The sequence below is a fragment of the Nicrophorus vespilloides genome, unplaced genomic scaffold, assembly GCF_001412225.1.
Source record: "Nicrophorus vespilloides isolate i.1.1-1 unplaced genomic scaffold, Nicve_v1.0, whole genome shotgun sequence".
Lineage (NCBI taxonomy): Eukaryota > Metazoa > Arthropoda > Insecta > Coleoptera > Silphidae > Nicrophorus > Nicrophorus vespilloides.
In genome coordinates, this window is record NW_017098951.1 from 460721 (window position 1) to 482245 (window position 21525).

The following is a 21525-nucleotide window of genomic DNA, read 5'->3' on the forward strand; positions in this document are numbered from 1 at the left end:
AATCGTTTAAAATTGATCAATTCATCTTAATCAAGTGCACATTTTAGATGCACGCAAGTCCTGCTTGTATTGCTATGTAAGATATAAACGTTAATTATTGTAAGCAGTGCTTGACTACATTAATTGCACAATATATTGACTATGTTATAATATCTAAATTAAGGAATATAAATTTCTCTTCTTTTTTAAATACATAAAATATATAACATATAAAATAAAAAATACAGGAACAACGTTCGGTTCATAAATTAATTCGGGAATTTCAATATCAAAACTTTTCATTTTCTAGAGAGCTCTGAGAGGAAGACTTTAAAAACGAAAACAATCTTCAATTTTATCGGGAATCGTCGATTCCAATTGAATTTACATCTTTTTATCCAATCGATGATTCTTTTCAAATCCTTTTACGAACCTTCATTATTGCCTTTTATTTGGATGGAGTTTGTAAGAGGATTGGTGTTATCAAGATCTGGCATACTACATAACATAAAAAAAACAACTGAAATAATAAAGAGTATTTCTTAGGGAGATAATAAGCTAGTTGAGTTTTTAGTTAACACACATAGAGGAGAGGAATATTGAAATTGGGTGGTGCTATTCGTGAAATTATTATGTTATTACATGACAGAGAAATTGGAATCATCGACGGGCGCCATAATAGACACAGATGTGAAAGAGGATGGGGATGGGGCTCGAGTATTGTTAGGCACAGGCGGTTCCATGTCTTCGCTGTTAATGCGCAGCACGGGTCCGGGTTTTGCAATACTGAAAAGCCAATACTTTAAGAGCAAACCATCACCGAAAGCATCTCCAAGTTTTACCTAGACAATTCCTGCTGCAGCTCAGTCATAGCGCTGCTGCATTGTGCATAGAACCTTGCTTGCGTTTCCACGAATTCTTGCAGACATCTCAGATGTGCCGCATGGGAACTACTAACACCTTCCAAGAGAAGTTTCGTGATCTCCGCCTGTCTGTCGAACTCGGATTGGGCAACGCGCAAATCTCTTTCAGCCTAAAAACAAACATATCTCTCTAATAAGTAACCTAAGTTTTATTTCTATACAACCGCATTAATTACATACTACCTTTTAAAATTTGAAATAATAATAATTTCAACTGTGTCATACCTGTCTTATATTGAAAATAATTTGGGCTAATTAAATTTAATAGAAATAAAATAATATTTTAAAATTGTTTCTAAACTAACTCTTCTTAATCATGCAAACACTATTATTTAATTTTTAATTGCAACTAGTTTGTTTATTCAATTGCAAACTACAAATACCTGGTCTAAAACAGCTTCTGGAGACAAACCATCTTTCTGTTTGCATTAATAAAAAAAATCCAAGAACATTTATAAACTCTCAGAGTTAGAAACTTAATATTAGACCACTCACCACTTGTGTGCCCAACAAACTCCTAGCTTTCCTGACGCGATTTTTACAAGCATCTAAATCCAATCTAAAAACATTAATTCAACATTTGTCTTCCAAGAAACATTATAATTTAATACTACCTTTTATTTTCAAGAATACTCTTCTCTTTGCTGATTGTTTTCATTTCTCCTTCAAGGAATTTGGTCAGTGGTTGGGTGTAGGATATAGCAGCAGAGCCAATGAAATCTCTTTCAGTTTGTCCCAATTTCTGTTCACATAAACCCACTTTAATTAAAGCATTTCCATAGGTAGTGCCTGGACCAAAAACGTTTCCAGCCTCTATCATATCCAAACCCAGGTACTCTAGATTGCTTAATCGAGAGGGCCTCTTCTTCTCAATCTTCTGGTAAACAAAATCTTCAATGCGATTGCCAGGATTTGGGATTAAGACAGCCTCTGTATTCCTCAGCAGCTTCTCCGTCCAAGATTTTGTGGTGTCAGCCCTCTCCCACAAGTTCTCAAAATGGGCATCCAGCTCAGTTTTCTCAGAGGTGCCAAGTTTCTCTTCCGTAAGCTTAAAACAATCAGGGTCTAATTGGAATATTGATCAATTATTGGCTATAATCCCATTGTGTCATTTATATAAAGAAAGACAACAAAGGAATCATAACCTTAATGTTGGATTGGATTTACCTGTACGACTCTGCTGATAGCGGCCCCAGCATCCTTAACAATTTTCTTAACGTTGAAATCCATATCAAGAACCTTCGAGATTGTACTATTTACTCCTATTCGCTCTCAAACTGACATTCTATATCGATTGCTTCCTTCTCTTATCGTCTGCAGTTGGCAGAAAGTACGGCTTCGTAGATCGATAATGAATCATAAACAATGCGCTGTGTTTGTTTTCACGCACTTCAGTGGAACGCCTTGAATTATAAATAAATTAAACAAGAGGAATACTTTTACATGAAACAAACCTCGATTTTTTAAAATTATAATACCATAAATTATTTTGTATATTCCAATTTTTACAGCAAACTTACTTATCATTTAATTATAAATAATACAAATGCTCGGACTTCTTTAAAAGAACTTTTATTTAATTCAAATGATATAATCAAGTAATTTAAGAGTAATGTTAATTTCAATAAATATTTTTGTAACCGGAGAAAATTCGGCGCGAGATTAAATTTTGTCAGGATCTGAGCATATTAGCAAAAACGAATATTTCAAAAGAACGAAGTACTTCAATATCAAATTTGCACGATTTTTATCATTGCGTTTTAGTTTCTTTGCTTGTTAAAACGATATAAAATGTCTTTGCTTACGGAGATGATAATTGAAGCCGTTAAAGTTAATCCGATATTATATGATGTAGATCACGAAGAATTCAAAAATATTAAAAAGAAGAATGAAATATGGAACGCAATGGGTAAAGAACTGAAGGAAACTGGTAAGTTACTTAAATAAATCTTTATCATCATTATTGTACATCAATTGATTTACAATTTCTTGAAAAAGACGCTCAAATGTATTGCAGTACAGTAAAACACCGATTATCCGTGGTAATTTGGGAACGTTAAAGCAGGGATAATAAAAAAACTAGAATTTAGTTTAATATCTACGTATGGATATATAAAAACTCATTTTTAATCATTTTAAAAAGTAATATGTAATTTTTTATTGTTTTACTTGTACAATTATTTACTAAATGGAAAATGTGCATACAATTGTATTGTTTAGCTTATAAGTAAACACAAAGACGCCCACGACCACTTTTAATCCCAACCACGGTAAATTGAGACCTGTATAATCGTCGTTTTATTGTTTGCACAGGCTAATTGAAGAGTGTAGAAGTTTAAAGAAAAATAATAATTAATTAAAGTAGTGAAAAGATCCTAAAATACTTTTTTATTGTATTTTAGGAGATACATTAAAGAAGAAATGGAGGAATATAAAAGACACACATGCTAAATATTTAAAAGCAAATAATTGGAATGGTGAAGGAAGTCCAAAAAAAAAATATAAGAATTGGCAATGGGGACCCTTGATGGAATTTTTTAAGCCTTTTCTGGCATCTCGCACATACGACCTCAGTGACACCGCTTGCTCTCAATCAACGCATCAGTCTGACTCTGAACCAGACTCAGATGAGAACGAAAGTGTATTAGTACCTGAAACATGCCAAAATGACGAATGCCAAAGAGGCCGAGAATGCTGTATTGAACAAAAGCAATCGGCGATGCCATCTACCGCAAGTCTAATATTAAGGAATCCGAGGAACCGGAGACAATTTACCAGAACAACGAAAAGAACAATGCTTCCAGTTGATGTTGTAGTCGAATTTCTTAACAAAAAAGAAAAATTAAGTCCTATTCAAATGGTTTTTATGGGATATGCGGGAACTGTAGATAAATTTTCTATGGAAAGACAAATTACAACAAAGATGAAGGTTTCAGAAGTCATAATGCAACAGGAAATGTTGCATACCGCTGAAATAATAATATCAAATAAGAGAAAAGAGAATAATGACAATAGTGAGAGTTCAGAACCATCTGTATCCCGTCAGACTAAATCAATGTAAACAAAGTGTCATTACAACATGCTATACTTTTGCATTTCAAAGGCATATCTTACTTTATAGTTTGTGTTAAGTTAATGAATGTCTCGTATTTTTTAACCTTTATGTTAATATTATAATTTTTAATTATTTCAACTAACAAGTTATGAATTTCGTAATTATTGAACAATTCTTTAATATATATATATTAATTAAAATAAATATTAATTATTTTAAATTAATTAATTAAGAATCGTTCAAATTGTGTTTATGTATAACTGGATTTTTATACGAAACGCACGAAATTTATATCTGTTTGACTTGTAGACAAAAAAAAACGAATATTTGACTGTATGAAATATGACAGTATAATAGTTGCAGATATTACAATTATAAAAAAAAATAAATATTTTTTTTATAATTGTAATGCAACTAAAAATAAAACGAATAAATTTAATTAAATCTTTTGTAGTTATTGGCCTATTACCCAACATGTAAGTTTAATTCTGATTTTCAATCGTTGTGCCACACTAAAAAAAGGATAAATATTTCAATTATTTTCAAAGAAAGTCCAAACAACAATAAGAGCTTAAATGTGCCGTTGTTACATAGGTTCAAAACTCTGTTTTAGACAATGCAAATCTCAGTTGTCCCAACTTTGCTATATCAGGTGTTTTCAAATTTATTTAATTTATGCTTTCATGGCATTAGCAAATAATAAAATAATAGTATTACTCTTTTAATCAATATTTAATACTCTCTTTTACCTGAAAATTGAGAAAAAAATAACGAAATTAACTAAAGTGAATCATTGGATCAAGTAATCACGTCAATGTCAAAAAGATCTAAATCATCCATCACCAATATTTGTATGTCATGTAATGGTCAAATTTAAGTTATTCAAAAAGGGTTTAGAAGGTGTAAAATGTCTTGTAAAAAAAGCCTTCATCACAAAGCCAACGCACAGTATGCCAAGGATAAATGTCTGCAATAAAGAATCTAGGAATAGTGCAAAATCAACAACAGTGAGACGTTCAGTAGATATTATCCATGTATTTAGTTCACCTTTGTAATTTAGGTAGCGAGTGTTTCCAGTGCCGAGGGATTTATACCGTTAGCAGCAAGGGACTCGCAATGGGTGGGCATAGAATTCTATAATCCCAACTTCCGATCACCTCTAGACGAGGACGATGACGCTGAAGAATATGAACTCCAAAATCTTGCAGCCGAAGGCATGGACGCTATATTTCATCTGTTCCCTGGTTTGAATAAACACGACAGCTTACTCAAAGAGCACGATTCCTCTAGTACGACAGCCATCACGAAATTATTGGTTGGGCAGAAGGCGGACTTTAGAAATATGAAGAGTTCTAGGAAATTATTGCCGACTGATGTATCTGATGGAAGATAATTTATTCATTTCATTTCTTATATTTTGATTCCTAATTTTCAGACGAAATTGGATTCGGTCAGGGAAATGCCTCAGGAAGAAAAAAATAATAGTGAAACAGATATATCAATAGGGTCTCGTCCGAAGGGGTCTTCAATCACAGGTATGATAAATATTTGTTAAAGCAAATTAATATTACTTACATTCAGATATGGACGCATACGATGAAGATGAGATTGAACCAGTAAGAGCGACGCACGTGAAGAGGCGCAAAAGGAAGTCCGATATTAGGATGCGCGTCCCGGCCATAGAATCCAGCACTGACGGAAGTAGCACTAGTGTCCAACAGCCGAAGACTAAAATCACGAATGTCAATAAAGAGCATATGCAATTATCAACAAAACCAAGCGTTATGCAGAACACCAGTAGACATTCTTCCACGGCATCAAAACCTAATATCAATAAATAAAAATACATGTTTACTATATTAAAAATGAGAAATAAAAATTGAACTACAATTATTATTATTTTTTATTACAAATGTTAAAGCTACAAACTGCCAAGATATTTATAGACGAGGCAATTGTAGACTTGTCCCGCGTCCATAAATACCACTTGTGCGTTGTTTAATTCACTCAACACGAATTCAAATATTTACAGTTTAAGCTTATCAATTTATATATTTTCTCTTAAATTACAGCCAAAGTGGCAGACATATCAATTAAATCAATACACACTGCAAAATGTATTACAAATACTTGCCCAAAATCAAATTAAACAATCCAATATCTTCTAAATAAACAAAACAAATATCTAATTCATAATATTCAGGAATGTTACAAATTTATATATATATATATGAATATCTCTATATATAATTTCAATCTTTTACAAGTAACAATTAAATGTCTTTTACTTTTTTTAATTTAAATAACATTACATATATATATTTTCTGAAACTATTCTCAAGATTGCACATTCAAAAGGAAAATTTACTAAGTGCAAATAGTATTTATAGGAAGGGGGTTTTATTAATTAAGCGTTGGCAAATCAAATTACACTAAAAGTGCCTTGATTCCCATTTTAGAAGGTATTTGCAGGTAGTAAATTTGGATTACCAGCATTGCAATACGTCAACAAGAGACGGACTTACTTTGAAAGTAAATTCAGTACACACACACAACACTAACTGAAAATTACAAAATCTCTCGTGTCTTGTATCGGCTACAAAATATTCCAGTTAAACAGTAACTAATGTCTATTAATATAATATTATTTCTTTAATTTATAGTCAGTCGCATTTTAAGTACTCTTTACTCGACTAATTTATATATTGATTGCATCCATATATAATATAACTCTTTATTCTGTCAAATATATATATGTATATATCACATTCGAAGAGAATGTTCCTAAAATTTGTATAGCATTTTATATAAAATTACATTATACTTAATGCATCCAAAATGTATTTACAATATTTTATAATTTTAATTTTTCATTTATCCATTATTTACGTAACAAACAAAATAAATTTATTTACGTCGGAAGGTACATTATTAGCAAAGTCACTTAATGTGGGATTCATCTAACCAAAAAGGTTACGAACAAATGGCAAATATCTAAATGTAATAGAGAGTAAAAGAAAGAGAATAGATAGTAAATAAAGTGTTCATAATAATTATTAATTTAAAATAACAATAATAAAAAAAGGTAATAATTATAAACGAGTTAACGTTCTGAACACATTTTTTTAGTTATTGGCTGCTTTAGATTATTGCTTTGGAAAACAAAGAAATTAATAATCAATACAATATCATCAGTTTTCTTTTTTAGCTGCAACGATGAGTATAAAAAAAGTAAAAATTATATATAATTATAATGGAAATATGAACAAACGAAAAATCATTATTTCTACCGTTTCCTCGGCCAGAACGTTCTTAGGATTCTCACTATTGGTGTTGGCAGCGCAAAGTCGAAGTCCTTTTGAAGTAGATGTCATTGGGATTTCATGCTTACTAATTTTCTACTCCGGGCTCGGACCTCTTGTCTCGTGTTGGTGTATTCAAACCAAAGCACATTCGGTATCAGTGTCGTATCTCTTAACAAAAGAAACTCCGATATTTTCCTGAAACCAGAACATAATAATGTCATAGTCAATTATTATAACATATAAATATTTTACATTTTTACATCAATAGAAGTACAGCAATATCTCGCATAGCTCGGCTTCAATCAGTGCGGATTCACTATAATCGTGTAAAACAATATATTTTACCATCTACATGTTTTTATTTCTATATTAACGATCCGCGGAATATTTCTGATTACACGCATGAAAAGGTTGTACTGGTTATTTTTATGCTGTTTGTTTGTAGTCCTCGATTAGTCCAGTTTCAAACAGTGTGGGCGTAACCAATTAATCGCACTATACGAGGTATTGCTTTATTACATCCGTTCATTACGAATAGATAATTATGACTTATATTTGTCATCCACGAATAAATTTACTCATTGTTCTTACTGAATATATTGCACTAAAATAAAGCAATACAAAAAATCATTTAAACAGAGAGCAAACATTTATACTGAGTTGGATTTACACTGTATCAGTAAATTAATGTTAATTGAACGCCCGATTTAATAGCATCCATTCTGTGGGCTACAAAATTCTTTTATGAAAATTGAACATCAAATATGTAATTAGAGCAAGAACAGGAACACTTTTTTGAAGTTTTGACTAAACAGAAGTCTCTGTGACTCAAGTACCAAATGATTCTAAAATATTGATTGATTTTAATAAATCATATATACTTGTTTGATTTAATGATCATACTTTAATATTTAATTAATTCTCTGCTTTAAACCGACTTATAATATAACTAGTTTATATATAACTTAAATTAAAAAGAAATCGAAAAAATAAATATTTTATAACAATTAATAAATACTTATACTTATGTATATCATTATATAATGAAATTATTCATTTTCGTGGATTGTATCCAAAATTCCTTAAACCAAGAGAATATATGGTCTATTTGTAAAAAAAAAATATATTTATTAGAAAGATAAGTATTAAATAAAAGTAATAATAAAATGGTAGATCTGTGGTGTATATATTCAAAATATAATAATACTATAAGATAGAAAATGTTACTTATAAAAATTATAAAAAATGGTTAGTTATTAATTAGGAATAATCAGATTTGTTTGCAAATATATCAATATATTTAAACCTTTATATTTACAATAATAGTATTTACATATACATTGAATGATCGTTTTCGGTATACGTAGGACCAGGACTACTTGCTAATAAACAACCAAATGTTTGAAACGTATATGACATAGATAAAAGTCTTCCAGGTAAATTATAAATGATCCAAGGTTTATGCTCATCATCATCATTATCTATTGTGTTGATCTGCCATGTTTTCACAACTTGGTCCATGCTATAGCTAGATAGCATTTCATCATTGCCACCCCAACACAAGTGAGTGATAATCTCGTTGCCAGCTTTAATTTCAAGGTATTGTTTTCCAGCAATCAAATCCCATATCCTAATGACTTTATCCACTCCAGCCGTTGCCAAATATTTTCCTCCAGGACTGAACTGCGATGTGTAAACGGTTCCCCTCGAATCCAGAAACAATCTAACTGGAGTTGGGTCATTTATGGTCCACATTCTAATATTTCTGTCCGCCGAACCGCTGGCAAAGTACATTGAATTTGGATGGAAACATAGGGACGTTATTTCTTGTGTGTGTGCTGCATACAACCTTAAAGTTTCTGCAGTTTCTGGTGACCATAATCTTACTGAACTGTCATAAGATCCTGTTAAAATGTAACAGCCATTGGGGCTTGAAGCAACTTTATAGACAGGATAATCATGTCCCTTGAAAGTATTAACCAATCTGAATGTCTTCAAATCAAACATCTTCATTGTCTTATCATTGGATGCAGATAATAACATCCTACTATGTCTCATGTATGAGAAGTCATAAACAATATCACCATGTTCATTAAATATAATATCACCAATACTGTCACTAAACTCTAACCTTTTCAAAGGCTGTATGGAACTAACAACAATTTTTGAATCATAATTGTACACATAAAATCCATGCTGCCTATCCATTAATCCACTATTTATGTCATTCTTGGAATTACTCAATTGTAATTTAAAAATACTTTTTGGTCTCTTATCAAGTGCAAGAATAGCATCATTGAGAGTCTTCAATAATTCATGCTTGGATGAATTGTGAGGAGCATATCCATTCATATATTCTTTATGTTCCATGTCAACACCTTCACCTTCTTCAGTCTCTTCTATGTTAATTTCAAACCATGTTTGGAGTATTTGAATCAAGACAACATGCGAATTCTCTGATAGGTACTTTTTTAGCAACTCTGATGATCTTGGAGAGAGATTCACATAATAACGATGACTTCTGAACAGCTTTATTAAATTCACAGCATCCAACGAGTCTGAATTTACTGCATTTATAAGTGATTTAAGTGTATAATCACACTTAAATTTCTCAATTGTTGGAAGATGAAGTTTGAAGAAGTTTATTGGCACATCCTTATCCTTATGTGTTTTATGGTATAACTCTATGTACAGATGGCAAAATAAAGGTGTTACTATGCTATCCAAATCTTGATATTCCTTGGATTTGTTATGTACTTCTTTCAACCATGAAATAAACTTTGAAAAACTGTGGTCTATAATTACTGGATCACTATTATAACAAGTGTATGCAATTGAATTGGCTCTGCCTACTTCACTGTCCACTAACATTAACAATTTCATTTGATTCTCATTGATTTCTTTGGGTTTTATATTCTCTGGATAGTTTCGTTTCTGAAGGTATGTAGCGACTATCTGAGAAATTTGATCGTTTTTTGATTTTTTCACTTTATCTCTGCGAGTTTCCTCCATGATTTTATTTACTTACAAAAAATAATATTATTTACAAAACCAAAACAAATATGACTGACACTCTTAAGTGTGGTTATGTTACACTTGGTTACACTACTGCAGCGCCAGCTGATCTGAACTTAGTAGACTAGTAGATATAGTAGACAGGGTTGTATTCAATCCTATTTAAATAATATTACATGCTTTAGATTCTTAATTCATCATACTTAATAATTAATATTATATGTGTATCAATATGAGTGTTATCAACGTGCAAATTATTTACGAAAGAAAATTATTTTTGTAATTAAATCATTTATAATTCTTGAAAAAATATATAACATTTAGAATAAACTAGTGCTTTTATTTTAAATCATTAACAAAAATGATTAAAATATTATCATTTAATAAGCTACATTTTTGATGTTTTATTTTTTAGAATATATTTTATATTCTATATATCTTATATTCCTTTAAATTTATATATCATTCAATTCTATTGTATGATCAATAATATCTTCATATATAATTATGCAACAAATATGTATATTTGTACCATGATAGATAGCAGTATAAATATAGTATGCCACGTTATTTATATTATTATTTCTGCTAACGTGCTCTATTTGTAGGTATGCAACCAAATATGCTATATAATTGGAAATTACAATTTGATACCAAAGCGTTGATTAATGATTAGAATAATTAAAATTGAACTTACCAAGAGACGACCATTGGAAATAACGGAGTGAATAACATATATGTTAATGTGAACCAGATAGTAGCAAACAGGAACCCTACAAGGGCACCACAAAGTACCTGTGCTACAGTATGGTACTGCAAGTAAATCCGACTAATGCACACAATGACTGCCATGAGTACAGAAGATGAAATTATTAATAATTTGGACATGTTCTCAATTATTGTATTGTTATTCATGTGATGTAACCTGTAATAAATAATTAATGAATACAAAGAAATGCAATGGAAACAAAGGATTTACCTTATAAATACAAAATAAATGACATAGGTTGTAAAAAACCACACAAATTGTGAATGGGATGAAGGCATGCCATATTCATTATAATCTCCAGACCTTGACATCGGCCTAGCACTTTGTATTGTGTTTTTTAAGATGGAATTGACCAGCTCACTAAATATTGTTCCAATGAAGAATGTTATCTAAAACCAGAGTTATACATCAACATATCAATAACATAACCAATTATGTGTAAACTTACAGTGTGCAGATCTCTCCTAAAGAGTATTAGTGTAACAAAGCCTGCAAGAATTCCAAAAGGAGTTAAGCTGACCAAAGCAAAGAATTTGCCAATCCAGTCACCTGTAATGCAAAGTTCATTGATATATGAACAAATTATGTGTTATTAAATTGCATCAATGATTCTTCTAATCTACCTTTTGGATATTCAACTAGCGTTAACGACAATGGAACCCATTCAGTTCTGTCATTTTGCTCCAATGTTTTGGGAAAATAATGAGTATCAGCACCAGACGTGTCCATCTTTCATTTTCCAACTCTTGACTAGCACAGCTCAAAACCACCGAATGGAACACTGCATTTGACACGGCTGTATATAAACACCGTGAAGTCGTTTCATAAACGCTACTACTGTTATGAGTGTTGCCAACGAGTCAACCAATGAATAGCAATGATTAATTGCAATTGATGCAGCCATTACATTATAATTAAATGTACTCAAAAACAAATTTACATTAATGTGCAATAGAAAAAACACATGTATCGTAAATTAATTATGTTTCTGGAAAATTTTTCATACACTTTACAAGCATTTCCAATTCTAAAGTAGTCATTTGTAACTGAAATAAGATAGATCAACTGTTACAAATGGTTACAAAGTTAATTAATTATAAGAAATACATTTTATAATAACTAATGCTCTGAAACAAGAAAATATATCGGAGTTGTTGTGACTGTTGCAATAAACGTTAATTATTCGTTACAATGTTCAAGAAGAACGTTGTTTTCATAGACATGCAATAATAAGCATTTAATATTTTCCGTGTATTAGAACCAGTTCCTTAAATGATCTGCACTTTGAAATGAGATGAAAATTCAAATTCTCAATAACATTTACACTAGCAAAATAAATGCACTTCCATTGTTATGGACATTTTCTTTGTAAATTAGCTCTCAAAAACAAACTAATTATCAATTATTTCACATAGAACTAAGTAAAATATTGAAATAAACTTTTGTGAACATTTTTTTATTTAAATATTTAAATATGGAATTTTATCATGACACAAACTCGTTCCATTTTCATCCTCTTTCGCGAATGATATTTTTGGTGAACGTAGTGTCAGATTGACCAACATTAAGTAGCTAATATCATGAATTATATCATTTCAAAAATATTGAATATATAAGCTTCTGTTCTGAACAGAACATAAATATTTTTTTCTTAACTTAGTGTGTTTACATCCTACACTTCACATTTACGGGCTCAATATGCGCTCGGGTGTACTTTGCATATTTGTAACTTGGAATTTTATTTTAATTATATATTTCTATAGTTTGCTAAATTTCAAGAATTTATAGAAATTGTTTACCAACCATATATGACTGATTATTTTGTCGTGTTATGTCATTGTGGAGTCTTAGAAGGGTTTATGAATATTAAATACAATATTCTTAAATAGTTTTATTATACACGTCAGAGATTTTATTGAGACGTCAACTATACAACAGTTGATCTCATGGATTATTAACTAAGAGTTACATTCTCGTCTTAAGTTAATATTTAAGAAGTAAGTGCTCTTCAAGTAAGATCATGTTCTAACTTCAACCCTCCAACTAAGGCTATCTTCTCAGATTGGCCCCCTAACTAAGACTAAATTATATAATACAAAATATTTTTATTTGTGAGATATTTTGATTTGATATTTATACTGATTTATTCATTTGGTATTTTGATAATTTGTTTAGTTTGTGAAATGTTTTGGTTTGCTATTGTTTTCTTGGATGCAGCGATATTTCAGATTTTATTTAGATATTGTTTTCTTCATATGCTGATGATATTTGACAGATTTGTGATTTTTGATTTATTTGAATTTGTTGTTAGAATTTGAAATTGTTTTGAATTCTATCTGCTTAAGAGACTGTTCTTGCTTTGTTTTACTTGAATTATTTAGATGATGGTGATTGTGCTATTGATGATGGTGGTGCTTGCAGTGCAAGTGGTGCGTTACGACATTCAAGGATATCAAAAGTTTGAGTCATCTTGACAGCTTCATGACTGTCAGGATGGCCGCGTTTGCACGGATATTGTGCTGCGGATCACTCTTATGGTATACTACTGACAGATGCACAATCCTGGACTTCTCGTCACTCGTTAAGCCAGTATTTTTTGTTACATATTATTTTGCTTGTCAAGCAAGGTTCCACTATACTTGATTAGTATAGTGTAGATTAGTATATAGAACTATATTTAGTACTTTCTTAATTTAATTCATATTTACATTTCATGAACTTATGATTTGTTTTTGGCTTAAAAATAGGAAAATCTGTGCATCTGTGGTATTTCGATTGATAAATTCTTTATTATACAATAGCATCTACATTAGTACTATTTTAATAAATCTAACGCAGGCATCTGTAGTTTTTTATGTGATTTTACAAAAAAAAATAAATAAATCAATATAGCAGATGTTACATCTATGGGAATACAAAATTGTATTATTTAGTTTCAGGTAAGAAACAGTGACCTTTCTAGATAAAGGTTTCAACCTTGTTTTTTTAATCAGCCAGTTTGACTAGACAGACTTACTTAGTTTTAGTTAGTTAGATTCAGATTCATTTAACACTATACATTTTATCTCATTATTTATTTAATGTATTTACATTTAATATCTCACACTAAATACAATAATAATTTATTAAAGTTATCTCTGCGCACATGTCCAATGCCTGCCTTTTCAAATAAAGCATCAAAGTTTAATAAAAATATAAATAGTAGAGGTTGGTTGTTTTATAATGTTCGAGACCTTCTTGAAGCGATGCACGTCTTTGTAATCTTTTCTTTGGCAATGTGAAATAACTAAAAAGGTCGCCTTCAAAGAGCAACACCTTGTCGGCATCGACGATGTTGGTAAACTGCTGCAAATAGTTTTCTCAAGCTTTTAATTTGGTATTAGCATGTAGACAATGCAAGCCTTGTAAAAGGTTTCATCCAAAATAGACATTCTGAAGCAGGTGCATGATAAAGACATGGAGAGTCTCATTAAATCAGTTTGACGTTCTTGAAAAATAACATCCCTTTGTTGTTCCAGAACCAAATCCATTTTATGCACTAAGCAGAATATTTTCGCGTTTGGAGAGTTTTGTATGATTACCTACAAACAGGTTTGGAGTAGTGCATGTCTTTCTCTAATTTTGTGCTTTCCAAATCAAACACATATATAGGGACCTCCACATTTAAAAAAATATCTCTTTGGGATGCAAAATAATTTATATTAAAATATATTCAAACAAAACTTATATATTAATAAATAATGTTTTATCTAACATTTTGCATCATTCTAATCCAAGAAATGCATATAAGGTACATTCAAATATAAACTAATTGGAGCAGATTCTTCACTTTCCTCATATAAACAGGCACATCTCGAGATAACGGCCACCCTTGTGAAAATTCTGTAATGCCGCTCTTATCAACAAATATAGTCCTTTTATTATAGTTAATTTTAATTGAGAAACATTTCTTTCAGCACTTGTAACTTAATAACAGTATATTTTCTATTAAATGCATTAGGTTTAAAATTACAATTAAAACTTTTTTTATGACTTTCAATTATTATTTGCCGCCGCTCTCATGCTGTGCCTCAGTTGCCTATGCGTTAGAGCCGGGCAAGCATGTAACTTGTGAAACGTTTATTGTTACTTAATTTTTGTTTAATTGACGCAAACTTTTGACGTACATGAAGCATCATGCGCGAAAGATAACGAAAGACGATCTACGTACAACTTTTTGTTTCACCTTACATATTTGTTTCTTGATTATAACTCTTCAATATAATATATATTGTTATCGTATTAAGATTTTTTATTCTGTAATTTATTGTTGTAATAAATATTATAATTTAATTTATTTACTATTTTTTATTGATACTAATTAGGACTAACGGTCTATCGACTAAAGTCTTCCTGCCTACATATATTTTAATAATGAAGGTACCAAGAGGATCAATTTGACGAACTTTGGCATGCAATTTCTAAAAGACAACATAATCACATCGCTATTATCTTTTATGATTCCTACTGAGACCGGCCGATTGAGAAAGTTTTCTGTTAAAATTAACTAATCTATACAAAAAAGCAGATATTAAAAGGTCCAAAAGACTTATGGTCAATAGCCCTTCGTAGCAGATCAATTTATTTTTTTTTATTTTCTTGTTATATTATGTTATTTTTTTGAGTATGCAGTTTCTTGTAATAAATGTTATTATTAATAATATTAATAAATAATATTAAAAATATATTCTACATGGCAATAAGCAAATCTTCCTGCTTACGTCTTTATATAGAAATCTCATCACAAAAATATTGTAGAATGTACACTTGCAATATTGTTTGAAAATAATACTTTTCTCAAGGATTTTTGGCAGAAATGTTTATTTTCGTTAATCTTTTCATTTTTACTTATATTATTAAAATATTCAATAAGTTCTTGACAATTATATAAAATTACTTGATTTTAATTATTGTACCGGTAGTAAGAAAGTAGTTTCACAAATAGATAGTTTTATGTTTGTATGAAGGAATTCTGTCAACGTTATGATTTTTTTTTCCTTTTCACATTTTCAGCTTATTATAATTGCAAATTTTGTTTATAATTGTCCATCGAATGAAGACTTTCACATGAAAATATATTTAATTTATTTCAGTTATTCCTAAATATATGAAAGTATGTTTACATATTCCTGTTTTTTTTTTAATGTTTTATGATAACCGTGTGTTTTGCATAAGAAGAAACTAATATATTGTATGCTAAATAATATTGTGTTTTTGAAAATGTTTGTAGTCATTAATTTTAATTGATTCATTCTGTCACAATTATACTCTTGATAATACGAAATTTACATACGTCTTCGATTTTTCGATATGCGTACATCAGTAATAAACAGATGGAAAATAGATGTATAAATAAAACAGTAATAACAATTATGTATTTACTTATTTCATCACAAAGAATAAAATTATAAATAGAATGAGTATCATGTCATTTCTTAATCTGAATTACTTACTGTCATTACTTAAAAAAAAAAGTTTATGATGTCACACCAAACGATAACGGGTGAAGTGGAGATACTTTAAAATTTACTTCTTTGACCAAGACGCTGGGAGCCGCACTTTTTATCAAAAGAGCCACGGGTTGCCGATCCTTGATACAATCTATTATAAACTTTATTAATTTCACTAATAAAGATTCTGATAAGAAAAAAAATGTTATTTTTTTTAGATTTTTGATTACACAATGTAATATTCTCAAAATTTTTCCACTTATCAAAAAAAATAACAAGATGACTTTTTTATTCATCTTTTCATACAACTATAATAACAAGGTTGTTCGATAGGAAATGTATTGTAATTATAAAATTATTGAATATTAGTTGGAAAGCAATTATTTTGATTTCCATCATGGATGTTTATGATGACATGAATTTGTTCTCATTTATTAATCTTTATTTTGTTTAAGAAATTTTATTATATTTTTTATTTCTTTTTTATAAGTATGATAGCTTAAATATTACGTAAGTTAGGACAAGGCTGTTAATCACTTGCTAAATTTGTATTAATTATAGTTAATTAGTGAAATTTTTATAGTACGAATGTGTTGCTATATGAAGCATTAAAATTTATATCTTTTATATAATTAATAAATAAAATAACATTTTCACGTTACTTAATATTGTTGTATTCCGGGATGGAATATCTCTGGACACTGTGGAATAATTTGTAGTTTTGTCGGTTGATTTTTATGGAAAAGTCTAGATTAAAGTCGATAAAGTATTTCATAATATTTATTTAACACTTAGATAACTGAGTTATTAATCTAGCTTCCAGTTGCTAATAAGCATATGTTGCTGATCAAAAGTATAACTAGGACTAAATAGGACTAGGATTAACATTTTTTGTAGAAGAGAGGAAACTTAACATAGGGACCACGGGTGGGGTCTTGGTACTGTGGTATTCTTACCGTACTAAAACCTCTCTCCCTCTTCATCAACATCCAGGTTCGGTGTTTAGACATGTTACTGCAGATTGTTTGAGCAAGTTCTTCGCTTCTACATGTATCAGTTTCTTTCCTTTATCTCTCCATCCTCCGCTCGTCATTTTCCTTAATCACCCTGCTACGTAACTTGTGAAGATGTCCCTCTTCTCATGGCTCTTCAGCATTTCGCCAACGAACGTCTCGGACGAACTTTTCCGAGATTTGATTCAGCCTCGCCGTCGCCCATCTGCAGCATCGAAAGAACGTGCGTTCTTCGTCTTCTTCGCAATACCAGCTCTTTTCGTCCTCCTTCCTTGCTATAAAGTGCAGGTTCTTGCTGAAGCACCCGTGCTCGAAAAGCGCTTGGCTCAGATGGAAGGTGGTTTCTGGAAATCCAGGGTCCTATTTATGGGATTAAGCGTCTAGTCCAGACTACCTTCTCTGAGCTGCTGGAATAGTGGCAGGTTTTCCTATCCCTGGCACTTTTGTTACTCACTCCTCTCTGCCTCTCACATCTCTCTCTGGTTACAAGTTCGATTGGTGGCATGTTAGTCCTAACATAAAATAATAAAAGTATTGACATATATGCTAATAGGCTGATTGAAAAGTAAATATTATTGTAAGGGAAGGGGGCTAATTTGCCCTTCGAAATGTTCGTTATCTGTACTTGGGATTATTACTATATCCGCTGTAGATAAAAAATTGTAAAGGGTCATAAATATTACAAATTTCTGGGCTAATTTATCGTGTGAGTGCATAGTTTTTATAGTTAACTGTCATAATCTTCTACTTGCGAAATTGACATTAATGGGTAGTAAAACTAACAAAAACATGAGAAATCCTATCGTTTCTCCAATAAAGTTTTATAGTCCTATTCTGTTCTGATTAATGTTTGACGCCCTTGTGAACTTTCAATAAGAATGTTATTAATAATACATAGTACACATAGTACTTATTACCATAGATATCAATAATTTATTAATAAAGTGGTTGGACACAACAATGTATTACCCAAAATTCCTGCTATACTATAGAGAAAATATGCCAATATCCTTCAAAGCGTGACATTGTTGGATACTTTAAAATTTAAATTATTTTGTGTTGTATTATGTAACTAATTTTTTGCGTGCTATATTCAAGCTATTACTTGTTGCGGGCATAATACACTCAGAAGGAGCATATTCTGAAATTATATAATAGCAATAGACTTACTAATTTGTACTATGCCATATCTAAAAAAAAATGGGTTTAAGAAGATATTCATGAATACTTTAGATCCTTTGTTTTATAATATTCGAGCAATTGTCTTTATTCCATTCAAATATAAAAGAAGATAAAAAATCAACTTTATTAAATAAAAATAACCTTATATAAATATGAAAAATATAAAAAAATCAAATATCAATTTTGTTCAAATGATTATGATAATATAAAAATTCCCGCAAAATATAATGCTATAATTTTGTAAGCTTTCGTTTTAAATTATTAGCTATACACAATTTATTGTCCAGCAGGAATATCATTCAAAGTACTTCTGTCAAAATTTGTTAATACAACTTTGTTTTGTAATAAAAATAAATGAAAATTATGAAATATATTAAAATAATATTTATTATAACAGTCACAAGTAAACAAATAGAATATATTTATATAATAAATAAAATATGATCAACTGTTATTTTCTTAAGAAATCAAAATGACGTTAAACAAGTATAATGCGCAATTTTGGTTGTTTTTACAAAGTAATTATGCGTATTATACTCGACATTTTACTGTTATTATTTCAGTCGCAATTGACAAGATGTTTGCGACAAACATGAACGTTATACGTTGCATCAATTTATTTAAAGTTTTTCGTAAAAGCAGAATAGCAATTTCATATAAATAAAAACAATAATATTATTGTCGTGAATGCGTCAAATTTCAGAGATTTCGATGATTTTCGCGTCTTTAAGAAGAAAAGATTTCTGATGCTTTCAAACAAAATAATGAGCTGTTGATAAAAAGCAAATTCATTCTCGATTTCGTCAGCCAACGCCGATATCTTAGCTTATATAAAAGCGAGCGAACGCTCTACCCACTAATTTAATATTGACTCAGACGCCGCTGAAATAACAAGTGAACCAAACATATTCTTTAGTTGTCGAGAGAAAATAGCAACGATGGTGGACACTCCGAGCATAATCAATGCATTTTTATCAGTGATAAAATACAAGAGCCAAGTGAAATTATCGAAGGTTGCACCTGGCGAAAGAATAATCACGTTGGAAGAAGTTTCCTGGCACGATAAACATAATGACTGTTGGGTGGTTATCTACGATAGGATCTACGATATCACCGATTTCTTAAACGAGGTAATTAATAAATTCAATTCCATTGAAATTAGCTAATTTCGGTTTTTTGTTTGTATAATTAATTTCTGGGTCAGAGTTCAAATTAGATACATTGTAAATTTTGTGTACCCGTACAGTTTTTAATCAATTTCTCGATATACGCAAATGGGAATATTTCAACCAATCTCGATGATTTGGAAATTAATAATCTGACCTTTTTATAGCATCCAGGTGGAAGCGACATCCTTTTAGAGTACGCTGGAAGAGATGCTTCCGTCGCCTTCAGAGGATCAGGACATAGTGCGCAAGCTATTAAATCTCTTGAAGAATATCTAATAGGAGAACTTCCGACAGCCGAGAGGATCTTCAGGAAGCAAAACGGTTACCGGTTAAGTGATATTCCTAATTAGACTACAGCACGATGTATCTAATTTAATCGTTTGAATGTTCCTATATCAATACTTAACCAATTTTTATTCGACCAGTATTTTAAGTTCGTTGTTTATTTTTATGTCTTTTTCATTCTTTACATTTAACATAATTTATTTTAATTTTAGTCACATTTATTTATAATCATATTATATAGTTTTAACGCAACAGTATTATTGCGAATCATTATTAATGTTAAACAATTATAAATTCAAGCTACTTATTTATTATTTGTAGAAATAAATAGACATAAGTCTGTTAAAATTTCCTGTTAAATATTTAACAGTGATCCTACTGTTCGAAAATATTAAATATAATTAATATTATTTATTGTGTCTTTCTTTATCCATTACATCCCAAATTCTTGCAAATTAAACATGTTTAAATAATTAGTCCAAACTAAACTTGTTTTTAAAAAAAAATCTCAAAGAACCTAATCAGCTAAGATAAAGAATAATAATTGTTAATCAGTTATTTTTCAAACGAACAATTATTAATTCAATAAATTCAATTACCTTATAATTTAATCACTAATAAATAATTATCAAACGATTTACATAAGTTGATGATTATATAGAATATTTCAGTACATTCTAATATTACTTTTATGTGCATATTACGTATGACCATACAAAAAAATACCAACATATATAAGGTATACTGTATTTTTTTATATCTTCTTTTTAGATGAAAGTATAGTTTATTAGATTTTTTATATAAGTATGGAAAATGATATCATTTAAATCAGTCCCCAACTTCCGTTACCGGTTTGCAGATCAAATGGTGCCGGTCCGCGGGTCAAATGGACTTTCCAGGGACGAGAGGTTATTTATATTTTTATTATGTTCTGAATCCATTTTTTTTTGCAATTTTTGCATTATTAAGTTGCGTTTTTATAAAAGGCCCAATGTAATTACTATTTCATATTTAGAATCGCAGATTACGCGAGATTAAAAAATTGAGTTTAGTGGTCTGCGAGATTCAATATTTGGAGTTTATTGGTCCGTGGGGTCAAAAAGGTTGGGGGACCGCTGATTTACATGACCCATTTTCTTGTTGACACTTAAAGATTCTTTCTATTGCATTTCTGGCTCCAAATTTGTTTTATGAATATTTTATTTAAGCTGGTTTATTGTGCGTTATTTATTCTGGAAAACCATTCCCACAAAAAGAAGTTCAGGTGTCGTTAAATCGGGAGAATGGGCAGGATAAGCGAAATCTGCATTGTTCGGAATCCCGTGTTAACAATTTTTGGGC

General features: G+C 30.3%; 6 protein-coding genes and 1 pseudogene across 9 annotated transcripts; 3 read left to right on the plus strand and 4 right to left on the minus strand.

Moving 5' to 3' along the window:
* Positions 1 to 215: 215 nt before the first annotated feature.
* On the minus strand, positions 216 to 2296 carry LOC108563682 (endophilin-B1). 3 transcript variants are annotated; one of them, XM_017922427.1, is made up of 6 exons: positions 2070 to 2296; positions 1517 to 1950; positions 1398 to 1461; positions 1286 to 1321; positions 822 to 1012; positions 216 to 477 (listed from the first exon to the last, which is right to left on the minus strand). In XM_017922427.1, the coding sequence occupies exons 1-6, from the start codon at positions 2130 to 2132 to the stop codon at positions 405 to 407; spliced, it is 861 nt and encodes a 286-aa protein (XP_017777916.1). In that variant the 5' UTR covers positions 2133 to 2296; the 3' UTR covers positions 216 to 404. The 3 variants fall into 3 exon arrangements, with proteins under 3 accessions (XP_017777916.1, XP_017777914.1, XP_017777915.1); XM_017922425.1 differs by lacking the exon at positions 216 to 477 and adding an exon at positions 496 to 765 and having other exon boundaries at positions 2070 to 2282; XM_017922426.1 differs by lacking the exons at positions 216 to 477; positions 1286 to 1321 and adding an exon at positions 496 to 765 and having other exon boundaries at positions 2070 to 2281.
* A 320-nt stretch (positions 2297 to 2616) lies between these two features.
* LOC108563683 lies at positions 2617 to 4129 on the plus strand. Its single transcript, XM_017922428.1, has 2 exons — positions 2617 to 2832; positions 3305 to 4129. The coding sequence occupies exons 1-2, from the start codon at positions 2694 to 2696 to the stop codon at positions 3961 to 3963; spliced, it is 798 nt and encodes a 265-aa protein (XP_017777917.1). The 5' UTR covers positions 2617 to 2693; the 3' UTR covers positions 3964 to 4129.
* Positions 4130 to 4806: 677 nt separating this feature from the next.
* Positions 4807 to 5368, plus strand: LOC108563684. Its single transcript, XM_017922429.1, has 2 exons — positions 4807 to 4964; positions 5018 to 5368. The coding sequence occupies exons 1-2, from the start codon at positions 4821 to 4823 to the stop codon at positions 5348 to 5350; spliced, it is 477 nt and encodes a 158-aa protein (XP_017777918.1). The 5' UTR covers positions 4807 to 4820; the 3' UTR covers positions 5351 to 5368.
* Positions 5369 to 6246: 878 nt separating this feature from the next.
* LOC108563681 (dolichyldiphosphatase 1-like) lies at positions 6247 to 11855 on the minus strand. 2 transcript variants are annotated; one of them, XR_001891105.1, is made up of 6 exons: positions 11670 to 11855; positions 11495 to 11595; positions 11257 to 11435; positions 10975 to 11202; positions 10291 to 10435; positions 7383 to 7457 (listed from the first exon to the last, which is right to left on the minus strand). XR_001891105.1 is itself a non-coding variant. In XM_017922423.1 (5 exons), the coding sequence occupies exons 1-5, from the start codon at positions 11773 to 11775 to the stop codon at positions 7328 to 7330; spliced, it is 744 nt and encodes a 247-aa protein (XP_017777912.1). In that variant the 5' UTR covers positions 11776 to 11853; the 3' UTR covers positions 6247 to 7327. The 2 variants fall into 2 exon arrangements, 1 of the variants encoding a protein (XP_017777912.1); XM_017922423.1 differs by lacking the exon at positions 10291 to 10435 and having other exon boundaries at positions 6247 to 7457; positions 11670 to 11853.
* Positions 8556 to 10360, minus strand: LOC108563680 (TAF5-like RNA polymerase II p300/CBP-associated factor-associated factor 65 kDa subunit 5L). Its single transcript, XM_017922422.1, has one exon. It carries the CDS (start codon positions 10272 to 10274, stop codon positions 8592 to 8594), a length of 1683 nt encoding a protein of 560 aa, XP_017777911.1. The 5' UTR covers positions 10275 to 10360; the 3' UTR covers positions 8556 to 8591.
* Positions 11856 to 14222: 2367 nt separating the features above from the next.
* LOC108563652 lies at positions 14223 to 14737 on the minus strand (annotated as a pseudogene).
* A 4870-nt stretch (positions 14738 to 19607) lies between these two features.
* On the plus strand, positions 19608 to 20479 carry LOC108563666 (cytochrome b5). The gene is made up of 2 exons (XM_017922404.1): positions 19608 to 19860; positions 20064 to 20479. Exons 1-2 carry the CDS (start codon positions 19669 to 19671, stop codon positions 20247 to 20249), a joined length of 378 nt encoding a protein of 125 aa, XP_017777893.1. The 5' UTR covers positions 19608 to 19668; the 3' UTR covers positions 20250 to 20479.
* Positions 20480 to 21525: the final 1046 nt, after the last annotated feature.

Coding starts and splice junctions, on each gene's coding strand:
- LOC108563680 (XM_017922422.1), bottom strand. CDS start 10,274: ATGGAGGAAACTCGCAGAGATAAAGTGAAAAAATCAAAAAACGATCAA.
- LOC108563682 (XM_017922425.1), bottom strand. CDS start 2,132: ATGGATTTCAACGTTAAGAAAATTGTTAAGGATGCTGGGGCCGCTATC. Junction 1,462..1,516: donor AGTATTCTTGAAAATAAAAG/GTAGTATTAAAT, acceptor TAATGTTTTTAG/ATTGGATTTAGATGCTTGTA. Junction 1,013..1,285: donor CAGAAGCTGTTTTAGACCAG/GTATTTGTAGTT, acceptor GTTTGTTTTTAG/GCTGAAAGAGATTTGCGCGT.
- LOC108563666 (XM_017922404.1), top strand. CDS start 19,669: ATGGTGGACACTCCGAGCATAATCAATGCATTTTTATCAGTGATAAAA. Junction 19,861..20,063: donor TCACCGATTTCTTAAACGAG/GTAATTAATAAA, acceptor ACCTTTTTATAG/CATCCAGGTGGAAGCGACAT.
- LOC108563681 (XM_017922423.1), bottom strand. CDS start 11,775: ATGGACACGTCTGGTGCTGATACTCATTATTTTCCCAAAACATTGGAG. Junction 11,436..11,494: donor TTAGGAGAGATCTGCACACT/GTAAGTTTACAC, acceptor CTCTGGTTTTAG/ATAACATTCTTCATTGGAAC. Junction 7,458..10,974: donor TTTCCAATGGTCGTCTCTTG/GTAAGTTCAATT, acceptor TTCTGGTTTCAG/GAAAATATCGGAGTTTCTTT.
- LOC108563683 (XM_017922428.1), top strand. CDS start 2,694: ATGTCTTTGCTTACGGAGATGATAATTGAAGCCGTTAAAGTTAATCCG. Junction 2,833..3,304: donor TAAAGAACTGAAGGAAACTG/GTAAGTTACTTA, acceptor ATTGTATTTTAG/GAGATACATTAAAGAAGAAA.
- LOC108563684 (XM_017922429.1), top strand. CDS start 4,821: ATGGTCAAATTTAAGTTATTCAAAAAGGGTTTAGAAGGTGTAAAATGT. Junction 4,965..5,017: donor ATAGTGCAAAATCAACAACA/GTGAGACGTTCA, acceptor TTTGTAATTTAG/GTAGCGAGTGTTTCCAGTGC.